The sequence below is a fragment of the Hypanus sabinus genome, chromosome 18, assembly GCF_030144855.1.
Source record: "Hypanus sabinus isolate sHypSab1 chromosome 18, sHypSab1.hap1, whole genome shotgun sequence".
Classification (NCBI taxonomy): domain Eukaryota; kingdom Metazoa; phylum Chordata; class Chondrichthyes; order Myliobatiformes; family Dasyatidae; genus Hypanus; species Hypanus sabinus.
Genome location: NC_082723.1, coordinates 18,325,581 through 18,352,823, shown reverse-complemented (window position 1 = coordinate 18,352,823; position 27,243 = coordinate 18,325,581). Strand labels below are relative to the sequence as shown.

The window sequence follows — 27,243 nt, the reverse complement described above, 5'->3', positions numbered from 1 at the left end:
TGACAAGTAACAAGGATTCCTTTTGGACTGCAGATAATGTGCAAGGTTTTCTTTACCTAAATCAGTATTATTTGAAATATAAATTAGATTTGTTGGTAACCTTTGCATTGGGTTTCCTTTGCACCTTCAGAGACTAATGCTACTGATTTATGGAGGGAATTTTGACATCTGATGTTGTAATTTGAAAAGTTAATGTTGATATTTAATCACTCCACAATTTTTCTCATAGTATACATTTTGGGTCTTGTTAGATTTCAGCTTTTAATTTCTTTTTAATGCTATTTGTTTAATGTACCAGGAATTAAACCATTGTCTGTAAATATGGGATTTGAATTCTTAAGTTAAAATTCATTTTTGCAATTAATTGTGGTGCTGTGGTTTATGTTTTTTTAATCATGGTGCATATTTGCACTAACAATTTCCTTTCTTCAGAAGACACGGTCTCAATTTCTTGTACAGAAAGCAGTATTGTGCATGCTCTCATCAAGCAGAAGCATTTAAATAGGTTGATTCTACCATAGCAAGAACCTCGTTCTGAAATAATACTGGTATTGTAATCATAATGTGATATAGCCAAAATGATCAACCCGAGCAAGTTTACAATACAACTGATAATACTCACTAAGTGAAAGGTTAGTGTGCTAATTTTAGAAAGCATCCAGATTGGGGTAAAGAGGCATGATTTCTGGCTTAACACCTATCTTTTCTCCCTGGGGAGGTCAACCTTTTGAATGCTGACTTTGTGATTTCCCATTTTAAAGAGATGTTATGTAAAACCGGAAATTTGTTTTTTTTTATATAAATTATATTGTATTCAGTCAAGCCAGTGTTTGATTTGAAACAAGAAACAAGAAACCAATGCACCATCCAAATTGATTATTGTAATTCTTTAAATTTCTGAAGAAATTTAAGGCATTAAGATCTAAAGCCTATACAGGTGTCCCCTGCTTTACGAATGTTCGCTTTATGCCACTTCACTTTTACAAAAGACCTACATTAGTAACCTGTTTTTGCATTACAAAGAGGATTTTTGCTTTTATGAACATTTTTACCATATAAATTAATGGTTCTTCGCTTTACGCCATTTTGGCTTAAGAAAGGTTTCATTGAAACGCTTTACCTTTGTAAAGGAGGGGACACCTGTATATCTTCAAATGTTACACAATAGGGCAACATTACTGTTAGGCTTTAACCACCTTGCAAGCACACGTCACATTGGTTAGCTTTAAGTTCCTAGTTTAGTCAGGATAGAGAATGTGGAACAGTGTAGCACAGGAATAGGCCTTTGGCTCACTATCCTTGTGCTAGCCCTGATGCCAAATGAAATCATCTGCCTGAATTCGATCTATGTATCTCCATTCTTTTAATGTTCAAGTGTCCTGTCTAAATGCTTCTTAAATGCCACTATTTTGCCTGCTTCCACCATCACACCTGGCAGCACATTCTAAGCACCAGTTGTATTTTTTAAAAGAAAATTTCTTCTACACATCTCCTTTAAACATTCCCTTACCTTCTTAAAGCTATATACCCTCTTGTTTTTGACATTTATACCTTGGGGAAAGCGACTCTGACTATCTACTCTATCACTGCCTCTCATAATTTAAAAAAATTTTTTTAAAGTTGCCCCTTGCCCACAGTATCTTATTATTCATTTGAGAATGGTCATTATTTTTGGCTGTGTTGAACAAATCCAGACCCAATGGTACACAGATGCTGAAGGTTCCGAAAAAGGAAAAGAACAGGAAGTGGTTACTCAGTCATCAGAAATTCTTCTCAACATACCTGGCTAGAGTTCAATGAAGCTGTTCTCCTTGGAGAAGAAAACATTAAGGAGAAGTTTATTAAAGTTCAGACTTGTGAGGGGTTTGGGTGCAGTAAGTGTGGAGTAGGGTCCACAGACCCCTTGGATAATGGTAGGGGCCCATGGTTGAAAAAGATTGGGAACTCCTGATATAGAGACTCTCTGATGGTAACCCAAGGACATGGATTTCAGATGACTGGTAAACAAAGCAATCTAGAACTTGTCTGAAAGGGAAGTAATAACAGAGCTAGTGGTAAGGTTCAAAAGGAATTGAATATAAAGCTTTTGCAAAGCATTGGGGAAGAGGAGGAGTATTAAGGTTACTGGAACCAAACTAGCACATTTTCAATATGCTGACAGTAGACATACTTCTGGCCCTGGAATTCATTTCTAATGCTGAAGAGTCATAACTTGTAGATTTTTGATTCATATCAGGATGGTGTCTGCTAGGAATGAGTAACTAACTTCAAATGATTAGAAAGATTTTGCTGAAATCTTCTGTCAGCTTACAGGACATTAAAAAAATCTAGCCAGCAGTACATAAAAGCAGTAAGTCCATTGGGAACAACTTTCTTTCAAATCAAGATAACATACAAATCAAAAGAACGTGGCTAGATTCTGTATTACTGGTGCTGTTTTACGGTCATATTTTGTTTGGAATTCATTGGTGTCGCTTTGAATGTTGATATTTTATCAACAAATTCTGTTTGGATGAAGCATTGAGTTCCTGATCCCTTGAACTGTCTAGAGATGGTTCCTATCCAAAGATATTACATGTATTGAACAGTTTAAATAGAAATATGAGAACTCAAATAATTTTAAACTTTGCACTGGTTTATTCAAGTTGTTGACTGGAAAAAATGAAAATAACACCCATACCATTTTAACATAAACACTTTCATTCTTTTCGATTTTTTTTGTTGGTTAAACCCAAGGGTGGAATATATGTTAAATGTTGATTAAAGAAATGCTGCCAGAACTACTACTAGTGGGTGAGAATGGCAAAATATGCAGCTGATCATTAAAATAATTTAATTACTTAATATTTGAATGAACAATTGTTTTCAGAATGAAATTTGCAAGGTGAGAAGGTATACTACAGAGATGAAGCCAAACATAAAACAATTTCAACTGATAATCTCCACATAGGAAGGGGCCTGGGTGTTGAAGAGAAATGTTAAAATATCAGCTGTAAACTGAACAAATTCTATGAATCCTGCAGCTAACGATCTATAGACTGTGTGACATTCAGTAGAATCATTGCAGATAATAAAAGCAGAATATAATTTAAATCTGTATAAATGTGTGAGGTTTTTAGCTGCTATAATTTACTACATAATATCCTTCAAATTGCAGTTTTTTTTCTCTTTGCTATTGACTGTTTCTATCTCTGTCTCCTGTTTCCCTTTTCTCTTCCCCATGCAGGCATCCTATGCTGCTGCATCATCTTCTTCCTATTCTTCATCCTCCTCATTCTCCTCCTCATTTTCTTTGTCCTCCTCCTCTTTCTACCTTCAGCAGTCGAAAGCCCTTGTCCTGCCTGAGGACGCCAATACTGCTACCAGTATCAGCATGTCCGTCTCCAATTCCTTCCTGAGTCGTCACAACTCCTTATCTTCATCTTCGGTGAGTGTGCTGACTAAAGCTTGTGCTTTATGATCTGCTGTCTGTATGCATTCTTCAGCTGCTTTGGCTAATCAAAATAGAAGAGTCTGACTTGGTTGTAAAGTTAGGCTTATCAAAACAAAAGTACGCTGCATTGATTTGTAGTTTTATTGCTTCTTAATTTAAGATGATCAAGAGTTGTATTTGCATTTTCTGAATTGTAGATGGCTAATTAAATCTGTGGGGAAGGCAAGCCATAGAAGATGAGTCTTGCACAATCATTACTATCCAAAATTACTATTTCATTGGGTTGTCTCTCAGAAAGTTTGCTTTCTTCATTTTGGATGCAGCCTTTTGAAAGCTGCAGAGCTTTTTATTGTACGCGAGAAATGTGTGGCCAGAGTTGATCAAAGCTTCCCCTAATAAAACCAGCTATATGCTGTATGTTTTATATGAAGAAAATTTGCATTTCAAGAGAGCCTTAAACTATGTTTCAGTTTTGTGGGTGTTGTGGTTGCAGTACCTAGAAGGAGCGAATTTCACCAGCTTTGAAGTATTTTCCTTTCAAATATTGGTTCATGATAGCTTTACTATCCATTTTCAGGATGAGAACTCAGTAAGAATATGCATCTTTTGACTGATTTGTTCAGCTTTTGTTATTTATAGTATGCTTTTACATTTTTGCAGATTAATCATTTGTAGTTCATATTTTGATGTCGATCCTTGTGAGAATATGGAAGTTGCACCATCTCTGCATTTTTATTTTGTATATGCTTTAATTCTTGATAAATTACACTGTATCTTCTTCACCAAAAACAAAATTGCATCAAATCTCTCTAATTTGTGCACATCAACTCAGTAGGGGATGGTGGGGGAGGGGAAATGACAGTGAAGATCTAGACTCTTCAGCAGACTGCAATACATGTGGATCAATTCCAAAGCATGAATCGTAGCCTCTTTCCGTAATGTGTATTATGTATAAGAGAGAAAAAATTAATTCTTTTTTTTTGCAGCTCTTATGAAAGTTTCCAAAGCATTACTCCATATTATTCCTGTGGTGTTTGATTACCACTGCCTATAAATTTGTTCGATTAATCAGTTATAAGTACCCTATATAACTGAAACATAATCTCTGCAATTTTGCAATCCATTCCTCACACAATAACATTTTGCACAATTGTACTAGCCTTGGGTGAAATGTGATTAAGGACATCCAAATCTCTGTGTCTTGAACCTCTGAAAGCTCACTGTTCAGAGTAATACTCACAAATTGCTGGGGGAGCTCAGCAGGTGAGGCAGCTTCTATGGAAAGGAATAAACAGTCAACATTTCAGGCCAAAACACCATCAGGACTGGGCCCAAGACGTTAACTGTTTATTCATTTCCATACATGTTGTCTCACCTGCTGAGTTCCTTCCAGCATTTTGTGTATGTTGCTCTGGATTTCCAGTATCTGCAGAATCACATGTGTTTATGGCCTCATTATTCAGATAATGTTTTGTATTTCTGCCATTTTGGACTGTTTTGCAATTTCCCATATTCTCCCTTTGCCAGATTTTTGCCAACACATTAGTTCTTGTATCTAGTTTCTGTTCTCTTCACCTTTTACTTTCATACATTGTGTCGTTACTAAATGTAGCAATCAACCTTCAGTCCCTACATCCATGATAAATTCACAATGTCATCACTCATGAGTTGAGTAATACATATTGTATCGAGGCAGTAACTAACAGCATGTTTTATTTGTGTGATTTGTAGTTTGTTCTTGTCACAGGTAATAATGCTTTTAAAGCATTCCAACTTATTGATGGCTGTCTGTCCTGATTTTTAATTTTTTTTCCATTTGAATTGATGCCTTGTCATAAACTGTTATAGAGAATGCTGTATTTGAGTAATATTATAAATATATTGTTTGATTAAGCGTTCTTTGTTCACATAACTATTGTGCATTATATGTAAAAGTATGTGAATAGCATACATAATCATGCCTCCACATAATATATGCATGCCTTGCTTAAAGTAAAAACGAAATTAAGCACACGCATTTCCTGGCTTCTGTTTTTCTTTCAATTTGTTTCAAGTTTTGGAGTTGCAAAATACAACAGTGGCGATGAGGAAGCTTTAAATGAACCCAAGACAACCATCTTACTGTTAAGCTTTTTTTTTTAAAAGCCCGTAGCAAGATGTTAGAGTTTAAAAAAGTGCAGCAAGATGTTCAAGTTTTTAAAAAAAAAGCACGACTCATTTATTATTTTGCAAGGGGATGAGAAAGATGGTCAAGTTAAAAAGGCAGGAAATGGATGAATTCACAGCTTCCTCAATCACCAGTACAGGGTGATAACCATGAATTTAAAATGAAAGCAGAAATGGCTAGCTACATCAGGAACATAGATAGACTCAATTTCACAAAGATAACTGGATGTTGTATACTGAGCAAATTGGGCAGTATTTGGAAACAACTGAAATAGTCAATGAAAAGCAAGTGCCAGTTTTGCTGAGTGCATTGCGTGGAAAAGCATAGTTTGGTTAGAAGTTTAACTGCTCTAACTAAATCAGCTGATATGTGCTCTACTGATACTGTAAAGAAATTCCGGAACATTAAGAAACTAAACTATTGTTGATTGCCAAAGGCTTTAGGTTTCATAAGTGGAGGTAAAACACAACATAAAAGTAGTAAAATATGCCAATATTTAGTAAAGAAAAACAATATTGAAATGTGCTGGTGCAGCTGAATTCTGCTGTTCTCCAGATCTAGTTATAAATATATAGGGTGTATATCCTATATTTTTCATCAATATAATAAGTTATTGATGGTTTTTCATCCTTGATGGACTATCTTACTAATTCTTGGTACCACATTTAGAGGCAACACCCAGATTTGCATTATGGGAGAGCAGGGATATTAAGATTCTTCTTAAACTGGTAAATTTTACACTGACTTTGTGGCAGTATCAGTTAGTGTGGATTAATAGCTTGAGTCATTAACTATCACCCTTTAACAACCCCCCCCCCCACCCCCGTATCGTTTGTAGGTTTAAATGGAGAGAACCTATAGTTGAGTTTATGACAATGAGAGTGAAATAAGATTACAGCCAATAATGTCTAGCTGTTAATAGCAATCAGAAGCTAAATCATTCATTATAAATAAATAGTTGACTATTGGGAATATTTGTGATCATTAATACACTAGATTTCATGAAATTTGACACCAGGATGTCGGGAGTTTAAATGAGAGGAAGAGGGTGGCCAGTGATGTTATTATTGATAAGTAGAATTTTGTCAGCAACATACACAAAATGCCGGAGGAACTCAGCAGGTCAGGCATAATCTGTGGAAAAGAATACAGTTGTCGTTTTGAGCTGAAACCCTTCAGCAGGACAAGGTTGAACACTAAGTTAAGTAAAGCAAGGTCGTATGAGAACATTTCTCAATTTCCTTCCTACATCTTATGGCAAATTTCAATTGAGTTTGTTAGTATGTCCTTTGCAGGATTAAGCAAATGGAACTCTAGCTATGCTCATACTCTGCCACAATCTAAATATAATGCTGACTATGAAATCCTCAATTTAGTAGTTATTTTTAATTCTCTAGTTCAGCAAAAATAAGCTATATCAATTTAATTTTAATATAAAAATGAATTGATTCTCAAGTTTTAACAGTCGCTTGCAGACAATGAAATAGTGGACAAACAGAACTTGTGTAGATAAGCAACGACAAAAGGTTTGAAATTTTTTTTGATATTTTGGGACTCAATTATCCTAAGTTGATTCAAGCACTATCTTAAAGCATAAACACTTGCATCTATAGACTTGAATTGTTGTGGTGATCTTCATGTAATGTGGAAAAGATAACTGAAACATTGACAGAAAAATATTAATATCATGGATTAGTCTTTTCAAATGTTACATTTCACTATTTCTGTCTTGTTTGATCAATATTGCTAACAAACCAAAAAGATTAATAGATGACAGATTTTTTAAGTTTCTGAATGCATGTAGAGTTGTTTAAGGCCTTGCTATTGCTGCTACTGCCTACTTCCTACCTTAACTGCTTCCCCTATTCACTTTGCCAAGTTGTCATAAATTGCGGATATTTCATCAATGTTAGTATCTGATCTTGCTCAGTTTTGTTGAGCAAGTTTAATTAACAAGTTAGACACAAGTTGAAAACAAGACAAGAGAACCATACTGTTTAACTGTGCATTAAATAAACTTGTATTTCCTTTAATTCAGTTTCAGTAACTAAAAGATACCAAGCTAATTTTCGGAAGGGAATTCTTGGATTAAAGAGAGTTGAGGTTTTATTTTTGGCATTACAGATTTTAGTACCATTAATTTTAGTTCTGGAGCATGTTGATATTAAGGGAGAGGAGGTGTTGGAGTTGTTAAAATACATTAGGACGGATAAGTCCCTGGGGCCTGACAGAATATTCCCCAGGCTGCTGCACCACGAGGCGAGGAATGAGATTGCTGAGCCTCTGGCTAGGATCTTTATGTCCTTGTTGTCCACAGGAATGGTACCAGAGGATTGGAGGGAGGCAAATGTCCCCTTGTTCAAAAAAGGCAGTAGGGATAGTCCAGGTAATTATAGACCAGTGAGCCTTAAGTCTGTGGTGGGAAAGCTGTTGGAAAAGATTCTTAGAGATAGGATCTGTGGGCATTTAAAGAATCACGGTCTGATCAGGGACAATCAGCATGGCTTTGTGAAGGGCAGATCGTGTCTAACAAGCCTGATAGAGTTCTTTGAGGAGGTGACCAGGCATATAGATGAGGGTGGTGCAGTGGATGCGATCTACATGGATTTTAGTAAGGCATTTAACAAGGTTTCTCATGGTAGGCTTATTCAGCAAGTCAGAAGGCATGGTATCCAGGGAAGTTTGGCCAGGTAGATTCAAAATTGGCTTGCCTGCAGAAGGCAGAGGGTCATGGTGGAGGGACTATATTCAGATTGGAGGGTTATGACTAGTGTTGTCCCACAAGGACCTCTACTTTTCGTGAAATTTATTAACTACCTGGATGTGGGGGTAGAAGGGTGGGTTGGCAAGTTTGCAGGCGACACGAAGATTGGTGGTGTTGTAGATAGTGTAGACGATTGTCGAAGATTGTAGAGAGACATTGATAGGATGCAGAAGTGGGCTGAGAAGTGGCAGATGGAGTTCAACCTGGAGAAGTATGAGGTGGTACACTTTGGAAGGACAAACTCCAAGGCAGAGTACAAAGTAAATGGCAGGATACTTGGTAGTGTGGAGGAACAGAGGGATCTGGGGGTACATGTCCACAGATCCCTGAAAGTTGCCTCACAGGTAGATAGAGTAGTTAAGAAAGCTTATGAGGTGTTAGCTTTCATAAATTGAGGGATAGAGTTTAAGAATCACGATGTAATGATGCAGCTCTATAAAACTGTGGTTAGGCCACACTTGGAGTACTGTGTTCAGTTCTGGTCTCCTCACTATTGGAAGGATGTGGAAGCATTGAAAAGGGTACACAGGAGATTGACCAGGATGCTACCTGGTTTAGAGAGTATGGATTATGATCAGAGATTAAGGGAGATAGGGCTTTACTCTTTGGAGAGAAGGAAGATGAGAGGAGACATGATAGAGGTGTACAAGATATTAGGAAGAATAGATAGAGTGGATAGCCAGCTCCTCTTCCCCAGGGCACCACTGCTCAGTACAAGAGGACATGGCTTTAAGGTAAGGGGAGAGAAGTTCAAAGGGGATATTAGAGGAAGGTTTTTCACTCAGAGAGTGGTTGGTGCGTGGAATGCACTGCCTGAGTCAATGGTGGAGGCAGATACACTAGTGAAGTTTAAGAGACTGCTAGACAGGTATATGGAGGAATTTAAGGTGGGGGGTTATATGGGAGGCCGGGTTTGAGGGTCGGCACAACATTGTGGGCCGAAGAGCCTGTAATGTGCTGTACAATTCTATGTTCTATAAAGATCAGTGCCACCCAATATGAATGCAATTTAATTTGCTTTCAGTTTGAGGTAATTAATTTGTTTGGATATGATTGACTACATACAAAGGCAGCTGATTATCATAATAATTGCTTTCTTCAGAACATTTCAGAAAGCAATTAGATATAATGACTTCTGTTTGTAGTGGTGCTTCATCAGAGTTTATGATAATAAGCTACTAGGATTGTACTGGTTAAAAACTTGTGCATCAGTGCAAGACTGGAGTTCATCTGCTACTTGGCTGTCACAGATCTCGCAACCTTTAGTTCAATCTGGATACGTTTACAAATGTCAGTTTTTTTTCCCTGTAATTATATTTGTTATGTGGTGAGTATGAGGTAATAATTTTCTAAATTAGTCTTTTTAATTTGCATCAGATCTTTGGACCTAGGAAACCCAAACCTGTATTTGTAAACCTTTTTTAGTCATTTTCAGTATCACAGAAGCAGTATTTACTTTGATAAAATGGTTATTTATTGTTTGCAAAGTTTGTCTAAATAAACATTTGAGCAAATCTTCCACCTTATTTAAACACTTCTTTTGCTTTAATGTCTCCAAGCAAATTAAATGTTAGTGATGTCTGTGCAAATAAGCCATTGTTCTGTATAACATTCAGTATCATATTTTGCTGATCTTGACAAAGTAACCTGTCTTTTATTGCTGACCAAGACAAATTGAACCAAATGCCAATGAATAAATTTACTTAAACATCAGGATTGACACCAGACTCATTTCCTGCAGTGGGACCACTTTTAAAGAAAATTACTGTATATAAAGCAATTCATTAGGTTCAGGGCTAGGCTGTGGTATTAATATTATTTCTTAAACTAGTGAAATCTCATCAACCTTCTCCAATTTACTTTCAGTGGTTTATGTTCCCTTGTTGGTCCATGCAAGAATGCCAAGTTCTTCTTGGCTAGATAATCCGATAAAAGTAGATATCTTGCGACCACGCACACTAATACAACTGTAACTAGATCCTGTAACTAGCTCAGTAACATTATTAGAACTTTAACATAGCATTAATATTTTACTAATAGGACTTTTTTTTTGCTTCATCACCTTTGCTGCTAATTTCCATATGACTGTTCTGTTTTTGTTTTAAAGCATCTGTGTCCGATTCTTTCTCAGCTTCACTGGCTCAATACCAAATGATGGATTTGCAGTCTATATCCATTAGAAGGTCATGCATGCTCATAGTTATCTTCACAGACTCCTTCCGCCTCATTTCTTGTAAGGAAATCCATTCTCACAGTTCCTGTAACTCCATCATATCTTTTTATATGATGTTTTCCACTCCAGATCTTCCAAACATTTTTCATTATCCTCATTCATGGAAGATTTTAATGGAGTTCCATTCCCTACACTTCATTCTTTAGACCCCACCAAGCTCCACATTCAAACGATCATCCTCTTTAATTTTTGTTACCTTCAGTATGAAACTTCCACCAGCACATCTTCCCCTTTTCTCGTATTTTGTCTCCAGAGACTTCAAGGTTCTCATTTTTCTATCTTCTCCAATCCATGGCATCTTCCTCTCTTTCCACCTCAGAACCTATATAACTACAACTGTGAAGATCCCTGCTGCACCCGATGACCCTGTGATCTATGTCTTGGAGCCCAGTGGTAGGCTGTCTTTAAGGAGGGTGAACCCTCGCAAGTTGGCAGGCCCTGATGGAGTAACTGGTAAGGCTCTGAAAACTTGTGCCAACCAACTGGTGGGAGTATTCAAGGACATTTCCAACCTCTCACTGCTACAGTCAGAAGTTCCCTCCTGCTTCAAAAAGGCATACTAGTACATAAGAAGAATCGTGTGAGCTGCTGGAATGACTGTCGCCCAGTAGCACCTCACATCTACAGTGATAAAAATGCTTTGAGAGGTTGGTCATGCCTAGAATGAATTCCTGCTTCAGCGAGGACCTGGACCCACTGTGATTTTTCTATTGTCACAATAGGTCTACGGCAAGCGCAATCTCAATGGCTCTTCAGATGGCCTTAGATCACCCAGACAATAAAATTGTAGATTGTGGACTTCAGAAAGGATAAGATGAGGAAATACGAACCAGTGGAGAGAGTGAGCAATTTCAAGTTCCTGGGTGTAAAGATCTCTGAGATCTAGCCTGGTTCCAACATATCAATGCAGCTATAAAGAAGGCAGGACGGGAGCTATATTTCATTAGGTGTTTGAAGAGATTTGGTTTGTCAACTAAAACATGCAAAAGCTTCTTTCGATGTACTGTGGAGGGCATTCTGACAGGCTGTGTCACTGTCCAGTACAGGGGCTATTGCACGGGATTTAAAGAAACTATAGGAAGTTGTAACATTAGTCATCTTGGGTACTATCCTCTGTAATACTCAAGACATCTTCAAGGAGTGATATCTCAGAAAGGTGACATCCATTATTGAGTACCTCCATAACCCAGGGCAGGCAGGCCTTCTTCTCATTGTTATTGTCAAGAGGAAGTACAGAAGCCTGAAGGCATTTAGCGATTCAGGAACAGCTTCTTCCCCCAATTTCTTAAAGGACATTGAACCCATTACACTACCTCACCTTTTTATTAGTATATATTTTTTCTGAGTTTGGACTCTTTTAATCTATTCAATATGCACATATGTATTTACTGTTATTTATTTTTCTTTCTATATTATCATGTATGCATTGAACTGCTGTTGCTAAGTTAGCAAATTTCATGGCACACACCAATGATAATAACTGATTCTGATTCTATATACTACGCCCAATGTAAAAGCAATTCATTTGTACTAATTCCAATTTTGAGTGTAAAACAAAACTGCTGGAGGAGCACAGGAGATCAAAGGATGGTCAGCATTTCAGATTGTGATTTTTGCATCCAGGTTTCAGCAGATTTTTTGCTCTTGATGCCAGCATTTACAGTTTCTTGTATTTCCAATTTAGTATATTGGATCGTGGTCTCCTCTACATTGGAGAAGCTGAATTCCACTTGGGTTTTAGAGAACTCCTCTATGCAGTCCATGAGGGATCCTGTGTTGGAAACTCAGAGACACCTGTTTTCACTCATAAACTCCCCCCCCCACCCACACTCTTTTTTTAACGTCCGTGTTTGCTCTCAGGCTGTTTCAGAAAAGTCTTATATAACCTTTAGGGCAATGAGATAGTGTAGCATTTAGCTTAACACTGTTGCCATGTCTGGAACCCATGTTCATTTCCCACTGCTATCTGTAAGGTGTTTGTACATTCTTCCAAGATGGTGTGGGTTTCCTCCAGGTGTTCCAGTTTCCTTCCACAGTCCAAAGCCAGGCTACTAGGTTAATTGTTTACATGGATGTAATTGGGGGCTTGGGCTGGAAGGGCCTGTTACTGGCTGTATCTCTAGTCCCAGGTCTTGACAATGAGTTCAACAGTTCTACATAACTGGGCTTATTGGTTTCTGTCTGAACTGACATCAAACTACAATATTAACTCAATTCTCTCTCCACAGATGCTGCCTGACCCGCTGTCTAGTATTGGCATTGTTTCGTTTCTCAAAGCTCTAGCTTTTCTTTCTTCCTTCTCTCCATTCTCATTCATTTTCTGTTTAGATCTCCTCCAGACAGATTATCTGTGATTTATAGCCTTCACCATCTTCTCAATCCTTGATAACTTGTGTAACTCAGTCTCTTGGTTATCACACAAACATATTTAGTTTCCAACTTACCATCAAAAGATAATCACACTGAAATATTAACCTTTTGTCCTCTTTGCAGGTGCTGATCTGAGTGCTTTCTGTTTGTATTTCATTGCTACAATCTGTAAAGTTGCATGCAACCTTTCTATGAGAAACTGTTTTTGAGTTTAAAAGTTACCTCATGATTCTTCATCAGAAAATTTAGAATATCATCTGAGTCCACCAATCACTGTGCTTCAACATTTGATTTGAAATGATTATGATTAGTTTTGCTTTTAACTCTTGTCTGAAATTAAACCAAACATGCTTTTTACTTAATTGTTTCCTCTGCATTAACTTGGTGACTTGGTATCTAAACATACAACTACAGTCTAAATATTGGTTTTGACTGAGAAAAATCCGGTCCACTGTATCTGAGGGAATGATGATTATTGAGGATGAGTAATGTAGTTAGAAAGGCCAGGTACATTGTGGGAGTTGGGGGTTGGGGGGAGGTCTGTTGTAGGGGTTTACATCTCCTTAAAATGCATTTGGTTGACATGCATACATACTGTAGGTTTGCTAGATTTTATATGACCTTTGAACCTGCTTTTTCTCTTTCTTTCTGTCTCCTCAGTTCAAGTCGGTTTTTAGATCCTATTCGCAGGACTTTGTTCCTCACCATCATACCTCTGCATCTCCTTCTCTTTGCACTATTTCCTCCCACTTTCCAGTTGTGCATCAATCAAGGAGCTCCGATCTAACCTTGCCAGGCTCAGCAGGCATAGTGAAAGCTACGGAACTGCTGGACCGCTCTCATGACAATGCAAAGCCTGTTCCTGTCTGCCTTCCTCCTGCATCTGCTTTTCCCACCTCTCTCCAAACTACTTCGGTGAGAATTGCTTATGAATACTTCAGTGCTTTTCAAAATCTGCACTCTTTATCAAACATCTTAAATCTGAAATTGGCATAGAAGAACTGGGTTAATATCTTTATATTTATTCTCCAAATTAAAACTAAATGAACACTGCAGTTAAAGCATGCAATTATGCTTTCAGTTCGAATAAAATTCTACTCCAGTGAAAATATTTTCGAAAAGGGTAGTTTCAAAATGTATCTCTGTTTTTATACCAAATGGACTGCTTGTAAGAAAAACAGTTTTAATACTCATGATTTATTTTATTTCATAAGTTTATACATCACTTGAGCAAACTTGTCAGGTAAGGTATCATTCAGGAAGAGCAATATTATCTGCTTGATGCAAGCAAACTATTTAAACAACTGGCTTTCACCAAGCATTCTTTGGTTCTGCACTTGATATGTGAGCTGTACTAAATCCTAAACATGAAATGTTATAAGTTCTAATAATTCAGATTGTGATTAATAAATGTGTACTGATGAGATAAAGTAGTTCAGAAAGGAGATTCTAATGATAGAGTTTGTACATACTAGGAGGAAGAGTAATGAGAACATAAAGAAATAATTGGTGGGAAATTAGTGAGCAAATTTAGTGAGAAGACAGAGGATTGGGAAACTTTTAAAAACCTACAGAGAACAACTAGAAGATTTATTAGGAGAGAAAAGATGAAATATGAAAGCAAGCTGGCAAGCAATATCAAAGTGGATGGAAAAAGCTTTTTCAAGTATGTATAAATAATAGAGATGAGAGTGGCTATAAGACTGCTAGAAAATGAGGCCAGAGAAATAATAATGGAGGGCAAGGAGATGGCAGATGAACTAAATGAGTATTTTGCATCAGTCTTCACCGTGGGAGACACTAGCAGTGTGCCAAATGTTGAAGAGTGTGAACTGAATGAATTGAATTGACTTTATTTCTTACATCCTTCACATACAAGAGTAAATGGATGGGCTAAATGGCCTAATTCTGCTCCTAAGTCTTATGGTCTAATAAAGGATAAGGAAATGAGAAATGCTTCAGGGTTATTTGTTCTGTGTAAAACTGTAAAAGTAAAGTCGAGGAACTAGAAGCAGTAGTTGCAATGAAGGATAATGTTGCAGCTTAATAGCTTGATTTAGACTAGCGATTTAAATAAACCTGTCTACAAAACTCCACAAGGCAGTAGGATATAGCTTGAGTTATCCTGGTGACCCCTGAGCTATTTTGTTTCATATAAACTATTCAAAATGAGTGTGAAAGACTTTAGGTTCATTTGTTGTAGCACCCCTTTTGGGTACAGTATTGCACTTTAATAGGAATGTACTTAATCTAAGGGAAATAAACTTTTACTTGGTCTTGAGTATGTGAAATAAGTGAAAATGTGCATGTCAACAAATGAAGCAAAGCTTTGATTCTGCTGGTGTCACTTTTTAAATGAAAATTCACAAAGCACTAAAACAGGTATGGCAAACAGCAGGTGATAGAGGGCTGGTGATAAAAGAATTTGTTAATCTGGTTAATTACAACAAAGATCTAAAAAACATTATTTATTGAGGCAGTGAAAGTATGTATGATGCAGAGCAATGGAGAAATTAAAAACAGAATTGTGGGAAGTGAGATCCAGAATGCTGCCAGAACTGATGCAGAGATCAGTGAAGTTAGGAAGGAAGCAGTTGGACTGGTGGACTAGCTTAACATTGAGGTATTGTCAAAGGGAACTAGTGTGGGTCGGAAGTGAAAGCACGGAAAGCTGAACAAATCTGAGAACAGTTTAGTTTGGAGCACTAATTTGAGTTTTAGATGAGCATAAGTTTTTGTACAGAAAATGTTTGAGTTGAAGTCCTGTAGAGATGAGCTGAGGACAGTGTCAAGTGATATTACAAATGGTGCACAAAGCAATTTTCATGATGGAAGAATGAAAATGACTGACAGTTCAGTTTCAGGTAATTTCTTGATTATAGGAGTAAACCTTCTACCATTTCAAATCCCTCAACAAAACATTGAGGTTAATGGTGTTTTTATGGTATTTGAGCTGTTTTTTAAATCTTTTTTTCAGTTTCACTAAATTCAATGACTTTTAAATTTATGGATTCAAGTCAATTAGGATTCAAGTCAAACAGGATTCTCAAAAGAAATTGTAGGTAGATTGAATTTCATTGTTGCATTTCTCGGTAGACTTACTGGAGGGGAGAAAGCTGTGAAAGTAGACTTGATGACTTATTTCTGAGCATTTAAAAATAGAGATTCTAAATAAAGATTAGATTATCTTTATTTGTCACGTATATTGAAACGTACCATGAATAGTGTCATTTGAGTCAACAACCAAGAGATTGAAGATGTTCTGGGGGCCATGCTTCCAACTCCAATGTAATATGCCCACAACTTGCTGACAGGGTCCAGTGCTTGTTTGGAATGTGGGAGGAAACTGGAGTACCTGTGAGAAACACACATGGCCATGGGGAGAATGTGAACACTCCTTATAGACAGCAATGGGAACTTAATCCCAATCTTCCAATTTCTGGCACAGTAAAGCATTACACTTACTGCTTTGCTACCATGCCATTTACTTTGACTTCCATGCAAGCTCAATTAAATGTAGAAGTGAGGGACGTACTTTTTAAATCCAGTCTTGCTTGGGTGAATTGAAAAATAGATTTGCCTCCATCGATGGAAAAGAACCGGTTCTTTCAAAATACTACATATTTTTCAGAAGCAATGTTCTTTTCCCTCTTTCAACCACCTACCACCCCTCACCATATGTTAATTGCACATGTCTAATGAATCATCCAAACATTTGCTTTTCTATAATACTATAGAAAAAATTATATTCACCTTGCCCAAAGACTTTTTTTTTGCAGATGCTCCATAAGCACCTTCCTTGGATGTGATCTCACACGACTGAGCTGATCCCTATCTAGGCTATAATGGGCCAGATTTTGTTGGCTTGCTTGCTTGTCTGCAGTGGGTCAGATGCAGGGGCTCTTCCACACAGATGCATTGCAATTTGGAGCTCAGCAGCAAAGGTGGCCCTGCTTCAAATTCTTTTGACAAGTGATGAAGTTGCAATCAAGTGATGGAAGTTTCAGTTGATTTACTTTAATTAAAATTCAATTTTTTAATACTTAAAACAATTTATTAAATAAAATAATTAACAAAGCAACATCCATGTTTTAAAAAAACTTATCTTGTTCCATGTGCCATATTATTTCATTGTCCTATATCCCACACTGTGGTGTTGGGTTCTTTTCCAGATGTAACTGAGAGTCAATTTTATTTTTTTATCCTCCTGTTCAAGGCTGGATTTAAAATGTACCACTGCAAATCTTCCACTTCCATGTTTAACTGTACATGTGTAGAAGTGAAAGAGTCATACAGCACAGAAGTGGACCCTTCCTTCTGATGTCCATGTGGGCTGAAATGCTGTCCCATTTTCTTTGATTTGGCCCACATTCTCTACTGCTCTTCGATCCAAGCACTTCCCTTTAGAACAGAGATGAGGAATTTCTTTAAGAATTTATTGCCATAGATGACTGTGGAGTCCAAGTAATCGGGTATATTTAAAATGGAAGTCGATAGCTTCTTGATTAGGAAGTGTATCAAAGGTTACAGGGAGAAGGCAGGAGAATGTGGTTGACGGGTAATAAATCAGCCGTGACTGAATGGCAGAGAAGACTTGATGGACTGAATAGTCTAATTCTACTCCTACATGTGTTTCATGGTCTTCTTTATATACCTGTCAATGCTTTATTAATGCAGTTTTGTACCTGCTTTTGTCAGTTTTTTTGTGGCAATTTGTTTCATATACCCAGTACACTTTATGTGGGGCAAACATGGTCCTTGGATCTTCTTATGCTTTCCCTCTCACCTCAAAATTTCAGGATCCTTACCCTTGGAAAAAGACTCTCTTCCCCCTCTGTGTTACTATGATCGCCCTTGAGCCTCTTGTGCTCCAATTTGTTAAAAGTTCAAAATAAACTTATCAAAGTATGTATATGTTACCATCTACTACCTTGAAATTATTTTTCTTCATGGAGGGGCAAAAAGAAACATGGAAAACTATACATAGACTGACTAATAACCAATGTGCAATAGAAGACAAATTGTGCAAATAAAATTATATTGAGAGCATGAGCTGTAAATAGTCCTTGATAGGAAGTCTGTAGATTGTAGAATCAGTTCAGAGTTGTGGTGTTTGAAGTTACTCACGCCAGTACAAGAGTCTGTTGTAAGATAACTGTTCTAAGACGTGAGACATTTGTACTCCCTGCCAGATAGTAGTAGTGAGAAGAGGGCAAGGCCTGGCTGGTGGGAGTCTTTGATGGATGCTGGTTTCTTATGGCATGCAAATGTATTCAGTGATGGTAGAGCTTTGTTTATGATAGACTGGGTCATGTCTCCCATTTTCTGTAGCCCTTTCTGTTCCTGGACATTGGTGTTTCCATACCAATCTGTGATGCAACCAGTTAAGATATTCTGCACTGTGCATCTGTAAAAGTTTGTCAAAAGATTTTATTGATGTGCCAAATCAATGCAAGCTTCTAAGAAAGTAGAGATGCATTTGTGCTTTCTTTGTAATGGCACTCACGTGCTGATCCCAGGACAGATCCTCTGAAATATTGATGCCAAAGAAAGAATTTAAAACTGCTGACCCTCTCCATCTCTATTCCATTATGAGGACTAATTTTTGGATCTCTGGCTTCTTCATTCTGTTGTCACTAATCAGCTCTTTGGTTTTGTTTATGTTAAGTGAGTGCTGTTGTGACACCACTCAGCCAAATTTTAATCTCCTTCCTATATGCTACCCCCATTGATTTTGCCAACCGTGGTGTTGTCAGCAAACTTAAATATGGCATTGGAGCTGTATTTAGTGGTGATGCGAGTGTAGAGGAGATAAAATGGTGTCCTGCGATAACCTGTTGTGATGGTAGGCAAATTGGAGCAGATCCAGGCCACTCCTCAGGCATAACTGATATGTTTCATGACCAACCTCTCAAAGCACTTCATTACATTGGGTGTAACTGCATCTGGACGTCAGTTATTGAGGCAGGTTTATCACATTTTTCTTGGGTATTGGTCTGGTCGAAGCCTGCTTGAAGCATATGGGTACTTCAGACTGTTGAAGCAAGAGGGTGAAGATATCTGTAAAAATTCCAGCCAGTTGTTAATCATAGGTCCTCAGTTCTCTGCCAGGTACACCATCTTGGCCAGATGCTTTCCTTGGATTCACCCTTGTGGAAGATGTTCCCATATAGGCCTTAGACTGAGCTCATGGTATTATCAAGAGCTATGGGAGTTCATGAAGGTGCTTCTATATTTTGTTGATCAAAATAAGCATTGAGCTCAAGAGAGCAAAAACTTATTGCCATTTATGTTACATAGTTTTGCTTTGAAGGAGATGAGGACATTCAGGTCATGCCACAATTGTCAAGCATTCCTCTGTGATTCAAGTTTAGTCAGAATTTGCTACGTTGCAAATGAGATGGCCTTCTGGATGGACCTTTTGTACTTTACTGGATCACCAGTCCTAATTAACACCAATTTAGTCAGTGGATCTCTTGGTTCATCCAGGGCTTCTGGTTGTGGAGGACTCTTGAAATATTTTTGTGGAGACTCACCTGTCCATGCTTGTCTTGATAAAAGTCCGTGAGAACCGTGGCATATTCATTGAAATCATCTGAGTCCATTAACATGGCCCAGTCCACTGACTCAAAGTAGTCCTATAGCCTTTCTTTTGCCTCCTGTGACCATCTTTGTTGTCTTTACCTCTAGTGCCTTGCTCTTTAGTCTTTGCCTATATGTAGATAGATTGAGAAAAGCCAGATGGTGAGATTTCCTGAAATAAGGTTGAGTGACAGAATGATAAGGCATTGTTGATGGTAGTGTAGCATTGATTGAGTGAGTTGGATCCTCTGGTGCTGCAGGTGATATGCTGGTGGTAGTTTGGCAGAGATTTCTTCAAGCTTGTCTGAATGAAGTTCTTGCCAAGAATGTGAAATGCCTCAGTTTCTTGTTTATCAAGGCAGTCATGACAGATGTCACGTGCTAAACTGTAGTCAGGATTATTCATTGTGGTGAACTATGTTAAGAGTGGTCGACACAATAATTAGATGTACTTGGTCAGGAGAACAAGAGTGAGACAAGATCACTACATCTGAGCACCATGATGAGTTTATCATGAAGCAGACACTGCTACCTCTGCCCTTTCCTGATGCCACTGTCTGCTGCATCCAGTGAACTGAGAGCAAGATCAGGAGTGTTAGTGGTGAACCATGTCTCATTGAATCGGACAATGTAGCAATCCCTCATTTCCCTTCAGTATATCAATCTTGCCCTTAGGCCCTGTGTCTTACACTCCAGCAAGAGATCAATCCCAGCCTATCCAACATGTTGTAACTAAAGCCCACTATTCCAAGCAATGTGTTGGTAAATATCTTCCCCTCTACCCCCTCCCCCTCTCCCTCTCACCCTTTCTGCACCGCCAGTCTTTTTGCAGTGTGACAACTGTCCTGAAGTTACTGCAGTTTCTATGGGTGAATACTGCTAGGTTCCATCAGAACTGTTCACAACAGCCCACATGATTCTTACGACATGCTAATATTGAGACATTTTCTTGAAATTTATGTTGAACTAGACCTTGTATCACCGTCATTGATATCTTAACTCTGTATGCTAATAGTTTTATTATCTGTGACTGATTTTAAGTATAATTTTTATAAAGCAGAACAAGAATTTACTTCTCACCTATTGCAGTTTATTACTCAAAATTAACATTTTTGTAAGACATGGGGTCAGCTAAATGTAATAGCAAGTCTATTGTGATAAGTTGTAAAGACGGCTAAAAACCTGGTGTATGAGTTCTGTCCCATGATGTGGACAATTGTCTTTAACTTACTGATTCAGGTATAGACTTGGATGTGAAGTATGAACATTAAAAATGTTTACTTTTGTCTTTTATCTTGTCACCTAATCTTAGTGATTCAACTTCCAGGGTTCACATTTGTTCATTATGCTGTAGTGTTGCCCCATGTTACTGTATTAATAACAAAATATCTCCATTTGGTAATTTGGTTTGACATTTTATCCATGTGATATTTCTAGAATAGAAATCAGCCCTTTCTCTGGAAAGGGGAATAAAACTCTTTGAAAACTACCATGTGAATTTTGTGGTGTGTAAATTTTATTTGAGATTGATTACAGGACATTTAATATTAGTATTCAAATCTGTAATACATTTTGGATATGATTTTGATGAGCCCTATGTTAAAATTATAAGGACTTGGAAAAATTACTACGTTATGCCAAATATCAGTTATCTTTGATTGGTATTAAACTTTGATATCAGTGAGACTTGCTTTATTTGGTTTAACTATTGCTTGTATACTTGTGGAAATGAGCATACCTAATCTAGTTAGAAATAATATTTAGACACTGATATAATCTGATGAAATGATATTCTGAAATTGTAGGTTAACAAGTTATCTTGTGTCTCTTCATCAGAACATTAAATACGGGTATATGTAGATGGTTTTGAAAAGTGATTCTCACACTCTTTGTGCATATGTGAATCACTGCAAGCAAGGGAGAGGCAAAAAAAGGAAATAACTCATTTCTGATGCGAATGTTTTGGCGTGTGATGGATTTGCTGGTGCCCAACTAACATGCCAAAGTTAGTTGTGCACCAGCAAATGCATTGCTTGGCTGTTTTGTTCTCCCAAGTGAATTAAGCTGCACATCATTAAAATCATGATAAATATGTGAGCAGCAGGTGAGCTAAACACTGTAGAAACACATTTTAAGTGTGCTTGGGAACAAAAGGAGTTGAATATGCGATATCGAGCTCAAGATCAGTGAGTTATGAGGCTTGCTTACACTTTGAATATTGCCATGAGTTTTAAGAATTGTGAACAGAAGTGGGAGTGAATATCTTGAGACCTTATGGTCTTCTCTCCTGTAGAGCGAGAGCAATAGTGAGGATGCTGGTGAGGGTGAATACGTTAATCTGTATTCATCCAGCCAAACCAATGGAGACCTCTCTCACCCTGAAGCAGTAAGTAGCATCCGAAGCATGGTGCTTGGCTGTAGAGAAAAGCATGTTGGAATGGTTTTCTATTGTGCTGCTTATTTCATTGTGCTTTAAAACTCATTATTAATAAAATTAACACCCCTACCAACTATCCACTGTGTAGTCTTGTATATGTCCCACTGAGAAGGTGGGATATCACATGAAAAGCTACAAAACCAATTAGTGGTACAGCTAAGATGTGTAGCTTTCTCCAAGAAAACTCTTAATTGGCATTTCTACAATTGATAGTTGTCTGAAATAAAACATGGGCCAACTTCCTTAACTAGTTACGAGTTTTCAAAATATTTGATCCAGTTCCTTTTGTTAAGCTAGCTTGCATCCTCAAGGTGTACTGACCTGTATCCATCTTTAAACTCTAAACAATTTTGCTATTTCCAGTTCCAGGTACGTAACATCAGTGCATTTAGAATATCCTTGTTTAGACTTGCAGGGGAAAAAATTCAACAGTTTTATGTCAACCATGACATTGTGGTATTAGTCTAACACTAAGCTTCTTGTTGCTTTGCTCATTTTATGTATGAGGTACATGGAAGAAAAGGGTGACTTCACCTCTATCTTAACCCACACATCTTTCCTTGTGTTTTTTAACCTACACTAACTCAGTTAAGAAATACTTCTATGAAAGCTTTCATTTTCTGGGGTTCATCTTTTCCTATCTCAATAATTTTTGCTTGCCCAACATCTGAGTCATGACATTCCTTTTATTTGCTCTCTTGTTCATCTCTTGCTTCACTTATTGGCCTCTTGTCAAAACCCTATGATAGAATTCTTTCCCCAGACAACTTGATCTTTGAACCCATCTTTCTTTAGTGTGCTCTCCAAATCTGCCTTTTTTGACTAAGCTTTAATAACTTTGTAGTAAAATGTCCCAGTGCTCTTTGCTAGTGCTATTAAAAATCAGAAGGCATTATACAAGTATTAGTTGTTGCTTTGCCTCTCTTTTGCTTGTCACTTCTAATCAAGTTGTAATAAGAAGTACATGTCTGTTACATTAGTATCCAACATAGTTTTAAGCTGAAAAATCATCTTGCATTGCATTATTTGGACATTTAGACAGAATTTACCTTGCTCTCTCGATGAGCATGCAGGTATGGCACACAGTTTAATTTCTGCATCAAGTTCAGCTGTATGCAAAATACTGAAATGCTTTTTAGTACAGTCATTGATCAAAGTTGTAGTTTAGAAATCTGTGGTTGTTGGTCATGGTGTAGCTTTTAGTTTCTAATACATATGCCTTTAACATACTTCATACTGCTATACATGTAACTGCTTGCATGGAGAATGGCTATTGGTTTTCAGAATACTTTCAAATGGCTGCAGTCATGAAAACAGATTGATTTTGCTTTTTACTCTAACTTTTTGCATGATTTTGAGGAAATATACAAACCTTTGAAGAATAGTAAACATGTAACTAGTTGTCAGTTACTTGTCTGAAAAGGATAATCCATTATTTTTTTCTTAAAATTTATACTTAAAACTAACCACAAGTTTCTCCATTTTGTTAATCAGTGCTTTTCTTTGAATGTGCACCACATTCATCTTGAATGAAATGTATTTAGTACCTGTTGAGATTGGGAGACAAAATGATCACTCAGTTAATTTTAGATAATTGACTTGTTGCATTTTTTTCAAAGCGCTTATGGCCCTTTGGAAACACTTCACTTTTATTAGAGCTTTGGATAAAATGCTCTCGCCCTGCAGTTTGAAAGTCCAGGGCATGTTTATGCTTGTATGTGGTAACGGAAGGCATAAAATTTAATGCTACAGAAGTTAACTAAGTATTTTAAACCCTTCACTACCCAATAGACTATTCAGCAGTAAATTTAATGCCTCTCACATTAGTGGCTGCTGCTACTACTACACTAATTCCTGAAAACTATTTTGGGTAATAAATATCTCTTGGCACTCATACAAGTACTGACTGTAACAGTTTCCAAAAGTAGCTTTCTGCAGATTTTTGTAATACTTTAAAAAAATAATACAGAGCCATGTAATTAATCTAAATATATTGCGTCTTAAGGGGTATCAACTGAATATTTGCCAAATCTGCTAAAGGTGCATCATGATTCACATGAAATAATCCATAGGATATTACTTTCCGTACTTCAATGTTTGATAATTTAATGGTTCTGTACACTTTTTTCTGGTTTGTAATATTCAGTACTGGATTTTTGCAGATGATCATATTTTTGGATATTTTACAGTAGCCAATTGATATTTAGCACTTAGAGTTTAATATTTACTGGGGAAAAACAACCCAGTGTTCGTCATTTTTATTCTTTTTTTCTGGCTATTCAGGAAATACCGATGTGTGCTGATACTGTAAGTGATTCCATCTTTAACTTTTGTCTTATATTACACTAGTTCAACTGCTCGGCAGCTTTTAGCACATTTTTAGACAGTGTTATCATCAATGGTAGATAATACTTAAGAATGTCTATTTGCAATGTATTAGGAAAGCTGTAGATGATTGAGACTGTGTCTAATTTAAATTAAAAGTGTGCTGCTGGTCTGTGAGCAAATGTAATTCCTAGTATTTTTTCTTCCCCAAAACATTACATAATCTAGTTAATTTCATTCCAGGAGCCTGTAGACTCTCCTAACGAAGAAGAGCTCCTTCACAATGATTTTTCAAAATCAACTAATATAAAGGAAAACCAAGATAGAAGTGACAGGTGGGATTGAAGATTTACAAACTTATACTACTCCTAATCAAAACAAGATCTTGTCTGTGACATTCTTCTGATCTTTTTTTATATAAGACAAATGGGGAATGGATAGGGAGAGAGAAGGGAGACATTCTCTTCTGCCATGATGATGTCACATTCAGGTTGGAGGAACAACACTTAGGTTCCATTTAGGTAACCTCCAATTCATAGATAGAAACATGGAAGCATAGAAACATAGAAAACCTTCAGCACAATACAGGCCCTTCAGCCCTCAATGCTGTGCGGAAAATGTACTTATTTTAGAAATTACCTAGGGTTACCCATAGTCTTCTATTTTTCTAAGCTCCATGTATCTATCCAGGAGCCTCTTAAAAGACCTTGTTGTATCGGCCTTCATCACAGTCACCGGCAGCCCATTCCACGCACTCACTACTCTCTGCGTTTAAAAATAAAACTTAACCCTGACATCCCTTCTGTACCTACTTCCAGGCACCTTAAAACTGTGCCCTCTCATGCTAGCCATTTTAGGGCTGGGAAAAAGCCTCTGACTATCCACACGATCAATGCCTCTCATTGTCTTATACATCTTTATCAGGTCACCTCTCCTCCTCCGTTTCTCCAAGGCATGAATATTAATTTATTTAACCTCTGGTAATTTTTCACCATCTCCCTTCTCTTTTTTTCCTTTTCCATTCTCCATTCAGGTTCCCCTCTTACCCCTTCTCATCACCCTCCCATCACCTCCCTCTGGTCCCCCTCCTCCCTTTCTTCATGGTCCATTTCCCTCTCCTATATGGTTTCTCTTCTTCAGCCTCTTCCACCTATCACCTCCCAGCTTCTTACTTCATTCCCCCCCCCCCCCCCACCATCCCCCTCACTAAGTTTCACCTATCACATGCCAACTTGTATTCCCTATCCTTCCCACCTTCTTAATCCAGTTTTTGCCCCTTTGCCTTCCAGTTCTGATGAAGGTTCTCATCCTGAAATGTTGATTGTTTATTTCCCTTCATACATGTTGCTTAATTTGCTAAGTTCCTCCAAGTCCAGAACAGCTGCTGTGTGATTCAATACTTGTAAGAAACTGTCTCACAAAGCTTCAAGCCTCATTAAGTTGAAAGTAAACTAAGCACCAAGTCATGCCCTTGAAAGATGGTGATTGTATGACATTTACGATACAGCTTTATCCCAGCGTTGCAACTGTAAAACAGGATTGAGTATTCAATTCTTCCGTATTACCATTTTAGGATATTATAGGCGAGTAACATCTCAACTAATTTCTTATCAGTAGCATAAAAGATAAACTATTCTCACCAGAATTGTGTATATTTAGTTATCAAATTCATTGCATTTTGCTTCTGAAATAAACTGAACAATATCCTGGTTTATACTTCTGCCTTATTTTTATGGTGCTTGGAATTGCCCTGTTAATATCCCCATTGAATATTTTTGTATTGTTTGTCTCAGGCGAACAGATGCACAGAATTTATCTGACTTGGATCAAAATGATGAAATGGATGAATTATCCCTCATAAATCATGATGAAATTATGGCTCGATTGACACTGAAACAAGAGGTAATGTATACTTTAGCATAACAGTTGATAACTGACACAAAACTATGAATGGAGAAATTCCCCTGTTGTATCTGTTGAGGGATCATAGTATAAATGAATGTTATGGGGAGATGGATTGAAGTCTTTAGCTGGGTAGAGGAAAGTGTATGAATTTGCGTTTAGGGTCATGCCCACTACGCTTGTGTTGTACCTTGCTGATTCTCTTCGATGGTCTCACTTAATTGAATTGAATTGAATTTCAGTTTATTGTCATTTAGAAACCACAACTGCAAAGCAGTTAAAAAATGAGACACCATTCCTTCAGAATGGTATCACTAAAGCACTTGACAAAATAGACTCCACCAGAAAATCCACATAACGTTTGGCAATCCCCAAATCCAGAGGCCAGAGAGGCTGCTGCGTATTAATATCACACTACCATCTTAGCGCGTTCCCTGGAAAAGAGCTCCAAACCCACCAGACAAAATGACTATCCAGGCACACCAAGTCAGGAGACCAACTCAACTACCCAACAAACCAAAAACTAAAGCTACAAGGCCTACACAAAACCACATAGTTACAACAGTGCAAACAATACCATAATTGATAAAAAAAACAGACTATGGGCACAGTAAAAATAGTCCAAAGATGTTAAAAGACTATTAAGTTCAAAAGAAACCACCACACAGTTTCCGCAAGTCCTCAGGGTCCCTATAGTCTCATCATCCCATGCAGGCGGCAGAAGGGAATACCCCCGCTATGGACTTGCACGGTGCCACTGGACTTGGCCTCGCAGACGCAGCACACAATGAAAGCTCCGTCGAACCCAACCTCGCAGACGCAGCACACAGTGAAAGCACCCCAACTGTGGCGGACTCTGAGTCTGTTGAACTTCCGAGCCTCTGACCATCCCCTCTGGCACAGCCTCTCTGAGCACCATCTTCTGCTGAGTGCACTATGACGCCTCTGCCACCAGCCATCGGCAACGCGACCCCAAGGACTGGGGGCTTGTTCTTCCCAGCAGAGACCCAGACCTCACAACAGCAGCAGC

At 37.7% G+C, this 27,243-nt stretch overlaps 1 protein-coding gene across 8 annotated transcripts in view; it reads left to right on the top strand.

Moving 5' to 3' along the window:
• rapgef1a (Rap guanine nucleotide exchange factor (GEF) 1a) overlaps window positions 1-27,243 on the top strand; it is a 170,099-nt gene that overhangs the window by 106,389 nt on the left and 36,467 nt on the right. For 2 of the 8 annotated variants that reach the window (XM_059993774.1, XM_059993779.1), the window contains 4 exons: window positions 21,843-21,935; window positions 24,270-24,293; window positions 24,555-24,646; window positions 26,105-26,213. In XM_059993774.1, the coding sequence (XP_059849757.1) occupies window positions 21,843-21,935; window positions 24,270-24,293; window positions 24,555-24,646; window positions 26,105-26,213 (318 nt within the window). Of the gene's footprint in view, window positions 1-3,226; window positions 3,428-13,627; window positions 13,883-21,842; window positions 21,936-24,269; window positions 24,294-24,554; window positions 24,647-26,104; window positions 26,214-27,243 lie in introns of all 8 variants that reach the window. The other 6 variants (XM_059993771.1, XM_059993773.1, XM_059993778.1 and 3 more) reach the window with 5 other exon arrangements.